Source organism: Bubalus bubalis, chromosome 1, assembly GCF_019923935.1.
Source record: "Bubalus bubalis isolate 160015118507 breed Murrah chromosome 1, NDDB_SH_1, whole genome shotgun sequence".
NCBI classification, from domain to species: Eukaryota; Metazoa; Chordata; class Mammalia; order Artiodactyla; family Bovidae; genus Bubalus; species Bubalus bubalis.
In genome coordinates this window covers 3,718,271-3,737,274 of record NC_059157.1, presented here as the reverse complement: position 1 = coordinate 3,737,274, position 19,004 = coordinate 3,718,271, and the positions used below count along the sequence as shown (strand labels likewise).

General features: G+C 46.6%; 1 protein-coding gene across 11 annotated transcripts in view; it reads left to right on the top strand.

Annotated features, from left to right (window-relative positions):
- THRB (thyroid hormone receptor beta) overlaps positions 1–18,684 on the top strand; it is a 446,263-nt gene extending 427,579 nt beyond the window's left edge. For all 11 annotated transcript variants that reach the window (XM_025273099.3, XM_025273127.3, XM_025273019.3 and 8 more), the window contains 3 exons: positions 3,761–3,907; positions 10,328–10,586; positions 14,662–18,684. In XM_025273099.3, the coding sequence (XP_025128884.1) occupies positions 3,761–3,907; positions 10,328–10,586; positions 14,662–14,903 (648 nt within the window). In that variant the 3' untranslated portion in view covers positions 14,904–18,684. The remainder of the gene's footprint in view (positions 1–3,760; positions 3,908–10,327; positions 10,587–14,661) is intronic.
- Positions 18,685–19,004: the final 320 nt, after the last annotated feature.

The window sequence follows — 19,004 nt, the reverse complement described above, 5'->3', positions numbered from 1 at the left end:
GAAAGCACAAGGCAAATTGGGGAGGAATCGGGAAGAGGTGGACGGGGCTGGCTCCAGGGGTCCATTAGGGCCCCCTGCCCACCCCCGTGAGCAGCTCAAGCACTTTGATCCACAGACACAAAAGGCCCACTCCCCAAGTCTCCATTGCTGAGTCTGCATGCCAGGGACCTATCCTTAGTCTCTGAGTTTGATCTCATGTGCAAAAACACACACGTGTATATGAGCAAATGTGTTCACTGAGTAGACTACAGGCTACTTGCTGGAAGAAGATATCCAGTGGATTCAAGTGTGCCAAGTATTTGTATTATATTTTTAACATCTTCCAAATATTTTAGCAAATAATATGTTGTTCTTATGGGTAAAAAACCTTCAGGGAAGTCACAAACTTGCATTGTCAACTTTAACTTCTTACATGTGATGCTTTAACTCAGGTCAATTCATATATTCTTTTTTCTAGTATCCAAGATCTATTTTGGATATAAACCTTAATGATATAATAGAAGGCTTTTACTTTGCATATGGTTTTACTTCTAGCAATTGTATTTTCCAGCAAATATCCAAAAGCTTAAAAATAAACTTTTTTTCCTACTCTGCTATTTGTCAACAGAAAAGCTCATGAGGTTGTTATATTTGGGCATTTAATTTTAGTTAAAATTATCAGATTTCCTTATACAATTTCCCTCCTATTTTTCAAACCTCTAGAGGTATCTGCTGCTGCTGCTGCTAAGTCGCTTCAGTTGTGCCCGACTCTGTGCGACCCCATAGACTGCAGCCCACCAGGCTCTCCCGTCCCTGGGATTCTCCAGGCAAGAACACTGGAGTGGGTTGCCATTTCCTTCTCCAGTGCATGAAAGTGAAAAATGAAAGTGAAGTCACTCAGTCATGTCTGACTCTTAGCGACCCCATGGACTGCAGCCTACCAGGCTCTTCTAGCCATGGGATTTTCCAGGCAAGAGTACTGGAGTGGGGTGCCATTGCCTTCTCCGCTAGAGGTATCACAGATGGTAATTCAAATACCCCACAGACTCACAGATTAAATGGAAATTATTAACATCAGTATTTAGACACTGACATTTCAAAAGACATTGAAGACAATTCAATACAATTAGATTAGATCTATCAATGTTCAGTGAGATGTTTGGAGTCAACCAGGCCAAAACTATGTTATTAAAATAATATTTTTATTTTTATTTCTTACATAGATCACCTTATGTATGTGTGTATTCAACTCTCTACCTTTTTACCATGTTCCTTTTATTAGTTAATCTTTGTGAGAGAGTTATAAAGCAGACATGCAGGTAAGCCCGGCCACATTTCAAAGTGGCAGGGATCAGAGAGGCCAGCAAGGTGGTCTGCAGGGTGCCAGGCTGCTGTGTGCATCGGAATAATCACCCCCAGACTTCCTGATGTACCTTTTCCCTTGTTGTTGTTGTTCAGTCACCCAGTCGTGTCCAACTGTTTGTGACCCCATGGACTGCAGCACGCCAGGCTTCCCTATCCATCACTCTCTCCCAGAGTTTACTCAAACTCATGTCTATCAAGTCGGTGATGCCATCCAACCATCTCATCCTCTGTCATCCCCTTCTCCTCCTGCCTTCAATCTTTCCCAGCATCAGGGTCTTTTCAAATGAGTCAGTTCTTTGCATCAGATGACCAAAGTATTGGAGCTTCAGCCTCAACATCAGTCCTTCCAATGAATATTCAGGACTGATTTCCTTTAGGATGGACTGGTTTGAGTTCCTTGCCATCCAGGGGACTCTCAAGAGTCTTCTCTAGTACCACAATTTAAAAACATCAGTTCTACAGCACTCAGCCTTCTTTATGGTCCAACTTTCACATCCATACATGACTACTGGAAACACCACAGCTTTGACTATATGGACCTTTGTCAGCAAAGTGATGTCTCTGATTTTTAATGCACAATCTAGGTTTGTTGTAGCTTTTCTTCCCAGGAGCAAGCATCTTTGAATTTCATGGCTGCAGTCACTGTCCACAGTAATTTTGGAGCCCAAGAAAATAAAGTCTGTGACTCTTTCCATTTTTCCCCCATCTCTTTGCCATAAAGTGATGGGACTGGATGCCATGATCTTCGTCTTCTGAATGTTGAGTTTTAAGTCAGCTTTTTCACTTTCCTTTTTCACTCTCATCAAAAGATTCTTTAGTCCCTCTTTGCTTTCTGCCATCAGGGAAGTCCGTCCCTTAACTCAGTATAAGAGAGAGACAGAGACAGGAGAGAGAGAGAGAGAGAAGCCCTACCTGTGATTATCCCATCAATTCCATTTGCATCTGGAGAATCAGCAGCCTCCCATGGACTTGCTATGCTGACAGTTGCCCCAAAACATAGTCACTGATATGAAACAAGACAGAAACCAGCTTTCTTTCCCATGCACTTGCTGTCCCCCAAAAGTAGAAAAAACAAAAGAGCCTCCTGGAGAATCCAAAATAGGTCGATGCTGTCATAGTTTGCTATGAAGTAGATTGAAAAATCCCCCCGCCCTCGACCCCAGGGCGTACATATCCAGTCACACCTTTGGATGGCCTGGGCCACCCTTCCGACCTGGTGCCCTGGCAGTAGGAGAGTGAAAGAACCATCCCTGCTTGTCTTTGTGCTAAAAAGGAGGCGAGAGCAGCAACAGGGTGACGGGGGAAGCCAAGCAGGAAGTGGGTCCCCAGGGCTGGGTGTGGTCACTGCTCGCCCACTGCTGCTCAGCACCCAGGCTCCGGCCAGCGGCACCCGTGCCCTGGGGAGCCAGTGGAAATGCAGTTTCTCTAACAGGGACCTATTGAGTAGGCAATTCTGGGGGTCAATCAGAGGCACAGTCAAGCCTGGGGCCTGTAGAAGCAGACACAGTCCGTCCCCAGTGGTGGCCTCAGCAGCCACTCTGCGGTGAGGGGTCGGACTTGCTGGACCGGCTCCTGGAACCTGTACCTCCTGCCCTGTCTGCCCTCTTCCCGCCTCCCAGCCTGGCCGCCTCGCCCCTGCATGTCCACCGTGACTCTGGGCAAAGGGCGCTGCCGTCAGGCAGTGTCAGCTCCTCTGACCCCAGGCATGGCCTCCTGGAAGAGCAGGGACCAGTCCTGGCCTCGGAACTGTCCTGAACCTCCCTGGGCACTCCTTCGCTCACCTGTCCATCAGGGACTGGGTAAGAACCACCCAAGGCAGTCATTATCATCGCAAGGACCAGAAAGGGCAGCAGGGAGGACTGTTGCTGGCAGGGAGCACCAGTGAGCACAGGAGATACAAGGAGAGGCCACAGCCTGTTGCAGTCCAAGCTGAGGAGCTAGCTTCGGGCTGGCCTCTGGAGGGCAGACTGGAATCCAAGCAAAAGGCATTGCAAGCAAGAGTGAATCCTTGGGTCCTGTGTGCGGGGCTCCCCCTCCCCTCCCACCACCCACAGGAGGACACCCACAGGGTGTGCCCTGCTCTGAACATGGCACCCGGAGCCCCGGACATAGGTCCCCTTCGTGCACTCAGAAACAGAGCAAGATTCTTGTTTCTCCTCCTCCCTCTTTCTCTCAGTGTCTTTCCACAGCAACAGCCCTGTGACCGTGATCACTGGGGGCCTTTGAAAGCGATGACCAAGAACATATATCTTTGCTCAGAGAATTCAAGGTCTTGGAAACTGTACGGTCTCTCACGGAATGACGTGGAAACCGTACAGTATATGCCAGTTCAGGAGCGATTTCCTGCCGCGGGAGAACCGTGATCAATGACCTGTTCGGTGTCTTCATTTAAATCCTCCTTGTCTCTCCTCCTCAGCCCGAAGACATCGGACAGGCGCCGATAGTAAACGCCCCAGAAGGTGGAAAGGTCGACTTAGAAGCCTTCAGCCATTTTACAAAAATCATCACACCAGCAATTACCAGAGTGGTGGATTTTGCCAAAAAGTTGCCTATGTTTTGTGAGGTGAGGAGATTGCTTTTCCTTCTTTGTTCGTATTTATGATTAGTTCCATTGAGTTCCTGAGTATTACATGTAATTTAATAGTAATCGGTTGGGACTTACAAAAAGTCATATGAAAACCACGGCAGCACGAAATGACAAGGCACTGTCCCGCGAGTTTCCCCGCCTCCTCTGTTGATCATCATCCATCAGCTTATCCATGTGAGGCTGATGAGGGGCCTCCCCACTGCCCGACTCCAGGCCCAGGAGAACCAGACAGTCTCACCTCCTCTCAATCGGCATTGTGATATCCTGGTTGCCGTGCTCAAGCCTGCCTCATGAAATCCAGTCTCTAACAGATTGGCAGGATAGCTTTTGTTAAGCCCACTTTACAGATAGGGAAAATTAAGATCAAAGAGATGAAGTCTACCTGTGGCATGGGGCCACTGTTCTTTGAGTCTCTGTCTGTATTATTTCCACTTTGTATCCCAGCAGGCTGGCTTTGTGGTGGTTTCTTCATCCTCAAGAATAAGTGAAATGGGGTGGGATGAGGTGGGGGGTGTCCCTGGCAGTCCAATGGTGAGATTCGGCATGTCGCCTGCAGGGGGCATAGGTTTGAGCCTTGGTCAGGGAACTAAGATCCCACCTGGGATTCTCCAGGCAAGAATACTGCAGTGGGTTGCCATTTCCTCCTCCAGGGGATCTTCCAGACTCAGAGATTAAACCTGTGTGTCTTGCGTCTCCTGCATTGGCAGGTGGGTTCTTTACCACTGAGCCACCTGGGAAGGCCCATTCTAAAGAACAGATCTGCCATAATTTAGGTTATCTGCCTTTACGGGATATCCGATTTTTAATAATATAAATATTCTGCAACGAGCGTTCTGGTGCCTAAGCCCTGTTCACAGAACAGCCTGTTTCCTGGGGCGAATCCCAAAAGTGGAATTTAAGGACCTAAGCTGCTCCTCTGAGGACTTTCCATGCGTTGCCAAATTGCCCTCTAGAAACTGTGTCTACAGTCTCGTCTGTGCCAAGGACGCCTTTCCTCTCACTCCCGGTGTCAGCTCTTGATTTTGGTGCTGGGTTGAATCTGTTTTCCCGAACCTCTGTTAGTCCTCTGTCTCCGGGCTGTGTCCTCTTTCCTCAGTCCTTGGCGTCTGAGAAAAAACTGGAGTTGGCTACTCCTACAAGGCGAACTAGTCCACCAGTCTTGTGTTCCCCTTGGAATACCCACCGAAAAAGTTTTCCAGAAACTGTAAAGCTTAAGGCCACCAGCCACTGAGAGCTATGTAGTGAATGGAGGAAAAGAAGCCATTGCCACCAGCAGCAACAAACACACCGTGCTCTGTGTCCTTGGCAAGGGTGAGAGCTCAGCCTGGAACTTTCCAGGCCCGAGTGTGGCACGCTTCTCCCATCAAGCTTCCCTCAGGAATTTAAGCCTGCTTCAAAGTCGTGATTCCACCTCTCTTTCAACCTTGATATTTTGTAGTCTCCAATTGAAAAAAAGTGAGGGGATACCATTTTGACAGCAGCGGTACATATGTTTCTGGTGCTTGTGGCCTCCTGAGGGCCTTTACCCTTTGACACTATCTTTTTTTTTTAATCTTTTGGTGGTGCTGTGTGGCATGTGGGATCTTAGTTCCCCACCAGGGATCAAACCCAAGCCCTCTGTATTGGAAGTGCGGAGTCTTAACCGCTGAACCACCAGTGAAGTCCCTTTTGACACTCTGGAACCCCAAAGAGGGCCGTGAATGTTGCAGGCCGTGAGCTACCTGTGGAGTGGGCTTCAGATCCCAGGTGGGCCCCAGAACTGGAAGTTTCTGCCAGAGGCAGTTTGATGCAGCTGCTGTTCAAATCATACTCAGGATAACTTTCTGCTGAGACCCATGCCAGGCCACCAACCAAGGGCTTCAAAAGCTCTGAAATGGCTGCTGGCAGAGCTGCCAAGAGCACGTCAGAACCGTTTCTTGAGCGCAGGGCACGGGCATTCCTGCCAGTCTGTGGGCACCCCCGCCTCTCCCCCGGGCGGGCCCCCTGGGGCCTCCCCACAGTGGAGGGTTCTTAGGTGACTTAGAGACTGTCTGCCAACACGTGGAAACAAACCTCACCCTAAACCCCTCTTTAAAGAACAGGCATCTGGCCCAGTTTTTAAACTGCTGGAGACGCTTGACAAATCTTTACTCTGCTTTTATTTACATGTGAACTCACAAATAGGAAGTTTTCAAAAGAAGAATTCTACTTCATCTATCATCAGACTTGGCTATAAAGATGGGGCCTGCCTGCCGGGGTCTAGCCCCGGCTGATCCAGGGTATTCAAAGGAGAGACGGTGTAGGCGAGGATCAGGAAACAACTGCTTAATTAAACGTTAATTAAGGATATAAAGAGTAATAGAATGAGGATAGCTCAGTAGGAAAATTCAGTGGAGAAAAGAGGCTGAGTAGCTTGGTTTACGCGGGAGACCAATAAAACTTCAAGACAAGAAGTTTGCACCACTTACGTAGGCCGCAGGCGTCCTTCCATTCTCCCGAAGGAGAGGAGACACTGAGGCCTCCCCAGTCGGATCTTAGAAGCCCAGGCATAATTAGCAAGCATGGCAGGTTCTGCGCTCCAGATGGAGACTCAGCCAGAATTTGAGAGAGAGAGAGTGACATGGGGAGACCAAGTCTCGGTGAACAAGGCCCGCACTTTATTTTCCAAAGTAGTTTTTATACCTTAAGTTGTGCATAGAGGATAATGGGGGAAGGGGTGGAGTCATGCAAGGACAGCAGTTCCTGGTCCTAATCAAAGCCAGGCTTTCAAACTTATATGCAAAAGTTCAGGTGATTTACATCATCTTCCAGCCAGGAGACCTGTTAACATTTTAAGAAACTTATTTTTCTCTAAAGGTGATTATTCCAAAGTCAGGCGCCAGCCTCCAAAAAAGCATTGGACAGAGTTGCATTCCTATAGGGCAAAGGTGAGGTGGGCTCAATCAAGAAAAGAATTAACCTAAGGGTCCAAGGTTACAAACATTGAGGCTACTACTTACATTTCTATACACCCATTATATCAATCAATACACTGCCAAGGACACAGTAGGTAAGGGGTATGGAGACTTAGCAGCAAACATTGGCCCAATAAGTGAAAAACCCTTCACCAATACAATTTCTAATCAATCTTTTAACTACTCAAAGGAATCTGTGTTTAGACAGTTTAGAACATCTCCTGCCTCTCACAGTTGGGAGGCTCTGAACAATCACATGTGGCCAGAAAAACCTATTCAGGCAGGCTAGAGGACTTCCAAAGGAGTTTGTAGGTTGAAACACTGTCACACCCAGGAATTGTTAACTGGAGCTGTAAGGTAACTCTTTTTTCAGAGAGAGGTAGCCCCCCGTAAAGTCAGAGGTGTAGGTGAGAGCACAAAGCAGAAAGTAGGCAGACTCTGGTTTTGGGGGTAGATGCTCGAGAATTTCCAGGGGGACTCCTGAGGCTTGATCCTGCCTTTGCGTATGCCGAGCCTCCTTCCTCATGACCTTTGCCACGGGCGGAGCTCGCTCCCCGCACCTGCCCAAGTCTATATACTCTAAAAACAACTAAAATCAATGGTTTTATCAGACTAGTCATTTCTCTTTGCCACTCTATGTCCATGGTTCTCAAGAGCTGGTCTCTGAACCAGGTGCAGGGGCATCACCTGGGAACTTGGGTGCATACAGACCCTCAGAGGCGGGGCCGCAATGCATGTTCATCAAGCTGTAAGTGTCCATGAGCCGGCTGCAGACAGGACCTCTGCCCTAGGCAGTGAAGCCAGCGCTCACCCACTCCAGCCAGCTTTCTGATTGCCTGTGGAGGCGCTAGCCAAGTTCCCGTCTCCTGTTCCTACCAGGCCCTGAGCTCAGGAATCCAAGATGTAATTAAGGAGTACAAATCAGAAACTAAATAAAAGCAAATCATAGTCATTTTGTTTAATGAGTAGAGGGGAGAATTCACATGAATGGATTCCAGAACCAAACACAAAATGCCTTTTATTATAGAGAAAAAGCAGAGCAATTTGAAATTAAACAGTAAGGCAGGTAGGCTGAGTTAGTAATAATAATAAAATATATATATATATATATATATATATATGAAATACTCTGTATTTTAAAGGTAATTCCATAGTACTGCTTTGTCATATGTAGTCACCTGAACTGAAGTAGTTGTGTTGCCAAGATCATTTCTCAAAATAGAATTGGAACCTGCTTTAATGAAGAGAGAAACTATGTGTCATTTCATATTCATTCTTTACGGAAGATTACACCCAAATCCTTTCAGAGAGGGAGCTCTCCTTTTCCCTTGACCTTGGATCCTGACAGAGCTGGCTTCCAACTCTCACCTCACCCACTCAGGGACCCCCTAGCATGTCTCGCAACCTCTCAGAGCCTGGATTTCCACACCTGTCAATAAAATTGGAATTGGAATATTTACCTCACTGCATCATTGCAAACATTAAACAAGGCGATGCATGTCAATCTTAGCCCAATTCATCAAAAACACCCATTAACTAATAGTGTTTCAACCTACTTTGATAATGGCATTTAATTAAACATTCTCCCCCTCCAAAAAATCAAACTCTAAGTTCAGTTCAGTTGCTCAGTCATGTCCAAATCTTTGTGACCCCATGGACTGCAGCATGCCAGGCTTCCCTGTCTATCACCAACTCCCGGAGCTTGCCCAAACTCATGTCCATCGAGTCCGTGATGCCATCCGACCATCTCATCCTCTGCCATCCCCTTCTCCTCCTGCCTTCAATGTTTCCCAGCATCAGGGTCTTTTCAAATGAGTTAGTTCTTCACATCAGGTGGCCAAAGTATTGGAGTTTCAGCTTCAGCATCAGTCCTTCCAATGAATATTCAGGACTGATTTCCTTTAGGATGGACTGGTTGGATCTCCTTGCAGTCCAAGGGACTCTCAAGAGTCGTCTCCAACACCACAGTCCAAAAGCATCAATTCTTCGGTGCTCAGCTTTCTTTATGGTCCAACTCTCACATCCATACATGACTACTGGAAAAAAACATAGCTTTGACTATATGGACCTTTGTCGACAAAGTAATGTCTCTGCTTTTTAATATAATGTCTAGGTTGCTCATAGCTTTTCTTCCAAGGAGCAAGCATCTTTTAATTTCATGGCTGCAGTCACCATCTGCAGTGATTTGGGAGCCCCAAAAAATAGTCTGTCACTGTTTCCATTGTTTCCCCATCTATTTGCCATGAAGTGATGGGGCCGGATGCCGTGATCTTAGTTTCTGAAAGTTGAGTTTTAAGCCAACTTTTTCACTCTCTTCTTTCACTTTCATCAAGAGGCTTTTTAGTTCCTCTTCACTTTCTGCCATGAGGGTGATGTCATCTGCATATCTGAGGTTATTGATATTTCTCCCAGCAATCTTGATTCCAGCTTGTGCTTCATCCAGTCTGGCATTTCCCATGATGTACTCTGCATCTAAGTTAAATAAGCAGGGTGACAATAATGTTATCACGTTATCACAAATCTTAACAGGACACCCAAATGAGTTTAAAATGAGATTACAACACTGACAAAGAGATCCAGTGTGTGCAGTAATTCTGATGCCGGAGACTCTGAGAACATAATAACCCTAGGAGCCAGGAGGTCCAGATTCTGGGCTCACCTCTGCCTCTGATCCACTGGGTGACTCTGAGCAAAGTTGTGACATCTCTGGGCCTCAAAGGTCACATGTGTCTGTAAGAGACGTTCTAGTCCTCTGCCTTTTAAGAGATTCAAGGAGCAAACTTTCTTCAAAAAACAGAGCAGCACAGTTGCCAGCTAAACAGTGGGGTCAGCTCTTAGAGCTACCAGACCAAAACGGTGGTACATTTAGGAAGGTTTCAGTTAGTGGCTACTCCAGTATTCTTGGGCTTCCCTGGTGGCTCAGACAGTAAGGCATCTGCCTGCAGCATGGGACACCTGGGTTCTGGGTTGGTTGCACTTTCAATGCAGGGGGTGCCAGTTCAATCCCGGGTGAGGGACCTAAGATCCCACATGCCATGCAGTGCAGCCAAAAAAAAAAAAAAAAAAAAAAAACTGGTGAAGATGATGAACAGTGTGGGTGCTCAGTCGCTCCAGTTGTGTCCAACTCTGCGCCAACTCTCTGTGACCCCATGGACTGTAGCCTGCCGGGCTCTTCTGTCCACAGCGATTCTTCAAGCAAGAATACTGGACTGGGTTGCCACGCCCTTCTCCAAAGGATCTTCCTGACCCAGGGATCAAACCCAGATCTCCTGTGTTGGCAGGCAGACTTTTTACCACAAGTGCGCTGGGAAGCCCAGGCTTAGAGTATGAGGAGTGGTTGTGGGAGTCTGCAGCCGCGAGCAGACAGGGCAGGGGCTGCTCCTGTCGCCCCTGGGGTCCCGTGGGCGGGTCCTAGCAGAGTCTGTGCCCTCGCTCCGTGCTGACGTGGGCTGCTTCTTTCCAGCTGCCATGTGAAGACCAGATCATCCTCCTTAAAGGCTGCTGCATGGAGATCATGTCCCTCCGCGCGGCCGTGCGCTACGACCCGGAGAGTGAGACTTTGACTCTGAATGGGGAGATGGCGGTGACGCGCGGCCAGCTGAAAAACGGGGGCCTCGGGGTGGTGTCCGACGCCATCTTCGACCTGGGGATGTCGCTGTCCTCTTTTAACCTGGACGACACCGAGGTCGCTCTCCTTCAGGCCGTCCTGCTGATGTCTTCAGGTGAGTGTGTCCAGAGCGGCCGCGGCGCGCGTTTAGAGCGCCTGGGGGAGCTTCCGGTCCCCGGCTTCCGGTTCGCATCCCGCTGCCCTCCGGCAGCGGGCGGTAGGTTTCCGGTCCCCGCCGGATCGCTTCCCAGCATCCTCCAGCGGCGGGCGGGGCTTTGCGGACTGCCGGGGAGCTGAGAGGGGGTGTCTGCCAGCTCCTCAGGTCGTGACAGGAGCCCCCGGAGCGGCTCCCTTCCACAGACACTCCTGGCCCGCCTCGGGGCAGTCGGCTCCTCTGGGTCCGCATGTTCTGCACCGCACCCACAGCGGTGGGGTCCCCCAGACCCGCCTCTGGTGTGGTGGGCAGGCTCTGTCTAGCGCGGCCTTCCCCGTCCTGCCCTCCCGATGCCTACGCCGTGTGCAGTCCCCTCCTGTCGGGAGCCCATGACTGCCCCCGTAGGATCCTGAGAATTCCACGTCCACCTGGTGACTGCCTTGTATTCTGTGATACTCCGGCTCCTTTTGGGAGCGGACTTGCTCACAGGACAGGAAGCCGCTTCCAAGAAGCAGGAAGCGAGGCAGCCTCCAGCAGACAAGCCAGGTCAAGGCCGGGGGGCTCCCTGCCAGTAGACTTCACTATCAGTTCAGTCACTCCATTGTCTCCATGCGACTCCATGGACTGCAGCACGTCAGGCCTCCCTGTCTATTGCCAACTCCTGGAGCTTGCTCAAACTCACGTCCATCCAGTCGGTGATGCCATCCAACCATCTCATCCTCTGTTCTCCCGATCTTATCCTGCCTTCAATCTTTCCCAGCATCAGGGTCTTTTCCAGTGAGTCAGTTCTTCGCATCAGGTGGCCAAAGTATTGGAATTTCAATTTCAGCCGTTCCAATAAATATTTAGGACCGATTTCCTTTAGGATGGACTGGTTTGATCTCCTTGTCGTCCGAGGGACTCTCAAGGCAAGCAAGCAAGCAATCGCTCAGTCGTGTCCGACTCTTTGCAATCCCATAGACTGTAGTCTACCAGGCTTCTCTGTCCATGGGATTTTCCAGGCAAGAGTACTGGAGTGGGTTGCCATTTCCTTCTCCAGGGGATCTTCCTGACCCAGGGATTGAACCCAGGTCTCTTGCATTGCAGGCAGACGCTTTACCCTCTGAGCAACCAGGGGAGTCCAAGTATCCTTAAAAAAAAAAAAATAATAAAATATGTAATTTATCTAAGGACTCCCTGTGTGACCCTGAGCAAAGCTTCTAGTGTCTCTGGTCTTCAGTGTCCTGTAAAATAAATAAACTGAGTAAGTGCAGAGTAATATCATGTTGACTTTCTGTTTGGATCAAAAGTTAAATGATCCTGTGGAGAATTTATCTGGCACATTCAGAGAGAGAGAAGATGGGGTGAGCCACAGAGCAGCAGCATCAACTATGAAGGAAATCACAAAATTAAAATGCAAAAATTGCAATCTGAGCTGGATGGGGGATGCCAAAAGCCAGGATAGTGTGTCAAAGCTCAGAAGGGTGGGCTGAGACTTTAACCCTGATTGTTTCTTTCAAATTAAGCAGAACTCTATTTAGAGTTTTACTGATACAGATATTTCAATAACTAGACACTTGAAGTATGAATATATTTATTTGATCAAAGCCACAAACCGGAGAACTGGGCAGGGAGGTGGTAGGGCTCCCCAGTATTGTATGAGGAATTCATTCAGGTTTACAAATTTCGTGGGTTTTTTGTTTGTTTGTTTGTTTGTTTTTAGGTGTAACTTACATAACATTGCATTAATTTCAGGTGTACAACATAATGACTGGATATTTGTATATTATTTTGAAATGATTATTAGCTAACATATCTCCCCATATATAGTTGCACAATTTTTTCTTGTGATTAGGACTTTTAAGATTTACTGTCTTAGCAACTTTCAAATATGTAATACAGTATCATTAGCTAGTCACTATGCTGTTCATTACATCTGCATGACTTATTTGTTTTATAACTCGAAGTCTGTACCCTTTGACCCCCTTCACCCATTTCACCCACCCAGACTCCCAGCCTCTGTCAACCACCAATCTGCTATGCATATGAGCTTGCTGGGATTTTGTTTGTTTTTGAGATTCTACCTATAAGTGAGATTATATAGTATTCATCTTTCTCTTATTCACTTAGCATAATGCCCTCAAGGTCCATCCATATTGTTGCAAATGGCAAGATTTCATTCTTTATAACTAAACAGCATGTGTGTGTGTGTGGGGGGGGGGGGGTTGTGACAGCTTCTCTATCCATTCATCCATCAGTCGACACTTAGCTTGTTTCCATACCTTAACTATTATAAGAATGCTGCAGAGAACAGAGGGGTGAAGATATGTTTTTGATGTAGTGGTTTCGTTTTCTTCAGATAAATACCCAGAAGTGGGATTGTTGGGTCATGTGGTAGTTCTATTTTAATTTTTTAAGGAATCTCTAGACTGTTTTCCACAGTGGCTGTATCAACTTACATTCCCAAAAATAGTGCTCAAGGGTTTTCTTGTTACTTCTTTTCTTTTTGATGATAGCCATTCTGACAGGTGTGAGGTGATATCTAATTGTGGTTTTGATTTGCATTTCCATTCATCTACGTACCTGTTTTTATGCCAATACAATACTGTTTTGGTTGCTGTAACTTTGTAATGTAGTTTTAAATCAGAGAATGTGACGCCTCCAGCTCTGTTTTCTTTTCTCAAGATTCCTTTGGCTATTCAGGGTCTTTTATGGCTGAAAATACAAACTTTATCATTGTTTATTCTAGTTCTGTGAAAAATGCCATTGAAACTTTGATAGGGATTGCACTGAATCCACAGATGGCTTTGAGTAGTATGAACATTATAACAATATTAATTCTTCCAATCCATGGGCACGGGATATCTTTCCACTTACTGTGTTTTCCTCAGTTTCCTTCATCAGTGTCTTATTTTTCAGTGTATCAGTCTTTCACGTCTTTAGTTGAATTAGTCCCTAGGTATTTTATTCTTTTGGGTGCAACTGGGAATGTTATCAGCAAATAGTGACAGTTTTTACTTTTCCCTTTCCAACTTGGATGCCTTTTCTTTCTTTTTCTTGCCTGATTGCTCTGCATAGGACTTATAATGCTATGCTGAGTAAAAGCCACAAGAGTAGGCATCCTTGTCTTGTTCTCTGTCTTAAAAAATGTTTTCAGCTTTTCACCATTTAGTATGCTCTCAGCTGTGGACTTGTCATATATAGCTTTTACCATGTTGAGATACAGTCCCTCTGTATCCACTTTTGCAACCCAAGTCCTCGAAGCCTAGATGTTCCCCAATCATCCAGCCTTCTCTTGACATCCTTTTATCAATGTTTTTTAAACTGCCTTGAGTCTCCTATATATTTTGGGAAGACCAGTGGTTTTCCAAGATTTGGGAAGATTTTTCTGGGCTGTACATGATCATGATCTCCTCCAGCTCATCTTCCCACCATGACTCTTCTCTTCTCTACACAGAATGATGCTAGTGTCGTTCACATCCCCTTTTCATTATAACTTCCCAAGACACCACCAACACAGGGCTTCTACAGAAGCAATCAAAGGTATAAGGGAAGGGAAGGAGTAGTTCATTGAAGCCAAGTGAACAATTAAAATTGGATATTGTGCTGCTTTGTCTTCACCAGAGTCTCTTCCCATCGGACATTCTTCCTTTGCATCCAGGCTGCCTGATTTCCTCCCAATCTCTTTTCACATCTCCCTTTTCTCTGTAAGTCCCATGCTTGTCAGAATCCCTCATTATGCAGAGTATTTCAGTTCTCTAGGTGAGGTTTCTCCTTCTGTACCCTAGGAGGGAGGCATCACCCTTCACACCCAAGGAGGTGATTTGTGTAAGCCAGAGACATTTATCTGAACAAAGCCTTGACACCCTTCATGTAAGTTGCTCCACTCCCTGGCATCTTGGTCCCTGATGCCCCAGAGTACATACTGCATCCGTGCCCATTCCTAGGAGTCAAAAGTCCCCAGATTGACCCACTTCACACTAAAGGACTTGAAGTGGACCAGGCAAGCCTTATCATTTCTGCCTGCAAATTAACATCCTTTTTTCTTCTCCCTCAGATCGCCCAGGGCTTGCCTGCGTTGAGAGAATAGAAAAATACCAAGATAGTTTCCTGCTGGCCTTTGAACACTATATCAATTACCGAAAACACCACGTGACTCACTTTTGGCCAAAACTCCTGATGAAGGTGACAGACCTGCGGATGATCGGAGCCTGCCATGCCAGCCGCTTCCTGCACATGAAGGTGGAATGCCCCACGGAACTCTTTCCCCCGTTGTTCTTGGAAGTGTTTGAGGATTAGACCGACTGACTCATTCTCATAATTCCAACAGCACTACTGGGTGTCATTTCATTCCATTGCCTAGCTCTTTTTTGTTTGTTCCTTTATTTCTTTGTGTTGGGAGGGATTGTTTTGGGGTAAAGGGAGGTAGTCCTTGGCATAGACGTGGATGAAATTGCCCCTCGAATGCGGGTACTTGCTAACTATTGCATTTTGTTCTCCAGTCCTTTGATGTGAATATGCTTTGGAGGTTTTACAGTTGTGGAGGTGAGGTGGGGACAATCATTAATTCACCAGCACCAAGCCGTCACCAGCTCCCATCTGTCCCTGGTCAGTGACTCGAGCAAGCAAAATGGCACAGCAGGAAACTAAAGAAGACTTAAAACCAAGACAATGTGGTCATCTTGATCCAATCCTGGTTTTTGCAGGGCTCGAATTAGCACAGCACAGACAGCCTCTGATGAGATGTGGCTTTCAGCTTCCTAGGGAAAGTTCTGAACAAATTGTTATCTATTCAAGAACATGCTGTTTTCAGCACTCTGCTCTCTCCCAGCAGCCTGACCTGGAATGTATAAGGATATTTGTTTCCCCCAAATTAGCTGTCCTTTCACTGTAATTCTCATAATCCTGTGATTTAATTTGAGTTATACAAGGGTGTGACTCAAAGATGTGCAGGTGTTTGACTGGTTGAGGCCAACAAGGAAAACAATTTCCTTAAGTGAGCCCAAAGAAATTCAAAATCTTCATAGATATGTGACTCAGTGGTTTCCAAAAATTCACATAGTGTCACTTCATAGTAAGAAGGCTTCTTACTGCTCAGAGGAAACTCCCACAAAAATCAAACCTACTTACAGAGTGATGTCACTGTTCAGTGACATCAGACCCTTCAACTCTCAAAGTCCTCAAGTCATTCAACCTGATTCCATCTCTGCTGAGCCGACAACAGATTTCCCTGTGGATCGACCTTCCAGTCAAGGAGCGGTAACAAGCTGAAATGTTTGAGTCTTGTTCTGGGGAGAGACTAGTGATGTCACGTTCTATGTTGAAGGAAATGCAGGGCCTCAGAGCCTGCTCACGCCCTGATGCTGAGGTTCCCCCCTTCTGTTCTTGGATCCTCGGGCTCTTTGCTCTACTCACAAGTGTTTCCTAATCTCCTTTCCCTCTGGCTCTGAGGCTTGACTACCACCAAACAAAGCCTGCTCCAGCCACTGACTCTCTCTGTCTTTCTGATAGCATCGCCCTGACAGATACTCAGCAGAAAACAGCTGCAAACCACGCACACAAACCCTCACTCACCTTCCCTGCCCAGCCCACCTCCCCAGTGACCGACACTGGAGTACTGTGTGCCCAGAAAGCATATGATGCCCCTGGTTGCTTCAATGTCAGAAGACGGGCACAGAATATACCCATGAAACTGAATGTATCCCACTCTTCACCATCATGGTAGACATAAACTATTCCTCTGCCTGCCTTGTACTGCCTTATCCTGGAAGTGTTTGGGAAAATAAGCCATATCAGTGAAACTTGCCTAAAAACCATGTGGATTCATTCTTTTTTAACTGGCCCAGAAGTTGGGGTGCCTGAGTTCTATTTTGTGCTCTCGAGTGGTAGATTTGTGACCTTGAGTCATGAACTCAAAAATCCTTCCTGTCCTTACCACTGTACTAATTTTAGGGGGTGAGGGAATCAAGTTCTTTTGATGGTTTCTTTCACATTCTAATTTCTAACTTTATTAGAAATGATGACTCTCCTGACAGCTAAGGAAAATACATTTGGTGTTGATTCAAAATAGAAAGTTGATATACGACGTATCAGTTATTTAGAGAAAGGCAGGGTAGATTTGGGAGAAGGAGAGGAGTGCATTAAAAATCCTGAGAGTGACCAGAAATAATCCCGGAGAAAAATTGTGTGTTTGATGTGCTAAAGCAATTACACAGGCTTCCAGGGAAAGAAACCAAGAGCGGTGCACTAGAACTTACTACTCAAAGGAAATAGGTGAAGAGGATAAAATTATCAACATGAAGTTCATGGGCAGATTACCTGCTTTGACTTCCCTCAGTTCAGTTCAGTCGCTCAGTCCTGTCGGACTCCTTGCGACCCCCATGGACTGCAGCGCGCCAGGCTTCCCTGTCCTACCGACAGTTTTTTGGTTTTGTTTTCTCCAGGTAGCCTCTAGCCAGTTTCCTCTGGTCCTCACTTTGTCACCATCTCAGCTTCCTCTGTTGACTCTCTTTGGATAACTGCTCTTTGAAACAAAAGCGTTTAATCACCTTCTCTGCTCCAGGGTAACTCTGAGAAGCTTTTCCAGGTGGGGCAGGTTTTCCTTTGGAAGGGAAGGCGAGCAGGCAGGTCCTGGAAGCTCACAGACTCCTCAGGCAGTAGGCTCCCCAGGAAAGTCTCCTCAATGTGTTGAGATTCCCCAGGGCATCAGACAGCCCCAGATTCAGATCTAAAGCCGCATGGGAACGCCTTAGGGATTAACATGATTGACCATTGGCCAAATGGTTCAGCAGATCTGCAGCAACCCAGCCAGCCCCAACTAAATGTGTGTTTGATCCTTGGCCTCTTACATGGTAGCCTTAAGCAGGCAAACTGCGGATCTCAAAATCTTGCCGAAGGCTGACTACTTCCTGCTGAGTACACTAAGCCTCGAGGGCTTCCGGTTGAAGGAAAGGCTGTCAAGACTGAAAGACTCACAACCCCGGTGGTCAAGGTGACTCATTCCTTCTGTAATTGACTGAGGTACTTACTGCATCTCAAGACTCCATCCCATAAAACTCGATTAGAAGGGACTTACTCTGGATTTTTTTTTTTTTTTTTTTTTTTTTACATTTTTCTTACGTCGTCCAGACTTTCAAATCAAATGTGGACTGCCTGAAACCTTGCTCAGTGGGGAGACGTCCCAGAAGAGGAGAACACACCCTACAACTGGGATATCTATTTATAAATCACTTATATTTGGGGGGTGAGTGGTGTCAAGTGTGTGTGTGTGCGTGTGTGTGCGTGTGTGTGTAGCCCTCAAGTGTACTTCACTCTTCAATTAGATGTGCCGTGTTGGTAGAAATAGTTAAAACAGTAAAGATCTTTTCTTCTTTATGATTCTGCTCCAAACACCACGTGCCGCCTCCGAGCTTTCCTCGTCCCGTGAGCCTCGGTCCTCAAGGATACCCGCGCCGTGTCGCTGCCTCAGCCCGAGAGCCGCCTCCTCCGCCCGCAGCATGGCCAGCGCGCCCGCCCCGCGCCTCGCGCTCGGCCCCTGCGGACGCAGCCTCCGTGAACTGCAGACGCCCTCGAAGCATGTCCCTGTCCGTGATACATTTTTACTCTACGGAACTCTAACCCGTTCGTGTCATGTTGACCTTTGGCTGCATGAGTCATAAAATATGAAACTGGTCTTATGGTTTTTGAAACGTAGCCAGCATTTGTAAGGCTAAACCTTTTTCACAAACTGAGTTGAGATGAATCACCACCAGGCCACCATTCCTCTTCAGAAGGAGAGTGCTTAACAGACGTTTGAATCTCTTTGCCCTTTCCGATGGCTACCGTGTCAGGTTCCAAAATAAGCTCGTCATTTTTCCTGTTATTTTAATAATAAGGAAATATTAGCATAGTGTTTCTTTTGATAGCGATAGACTATAATCCGTATTTAAATTTTATAGAGGAGAAATTTTATTGTACTGTGATGTAGATATTTATTATCCAGGTAAGGATTTGCCCGGTGTGTATTTTTTACAATTGAAACACTTTAATCTTTAAAAAAAAAAAAAAACTTTAAACACACACACACACACACACACACACACACACATACAGACTAGGGGAAAAAAGGTTTGGCCTTATCACAGAATTTGTACTGTGCTGTACAAATGTTTGCAAATGCAAAATGTGTGCATTTCTAGTGTGTTTCTACATTCATTAATGCCGCCTTCAGGAGCAATATCGTGCAGGTAAAATGCTGTTTGTGGCTTTCTGTTGCACAGTTAAAGCTGACCCACCTTATGCACAAGACAATCAGATACAAATCTGTCCTCCTCAGGATGCAGACAGGACGTTCCGGAGCACAACGCACGACAGAGGAAGACCCTTAGGTGACAGGCAACTTGCTGACACAGATGATAGCAG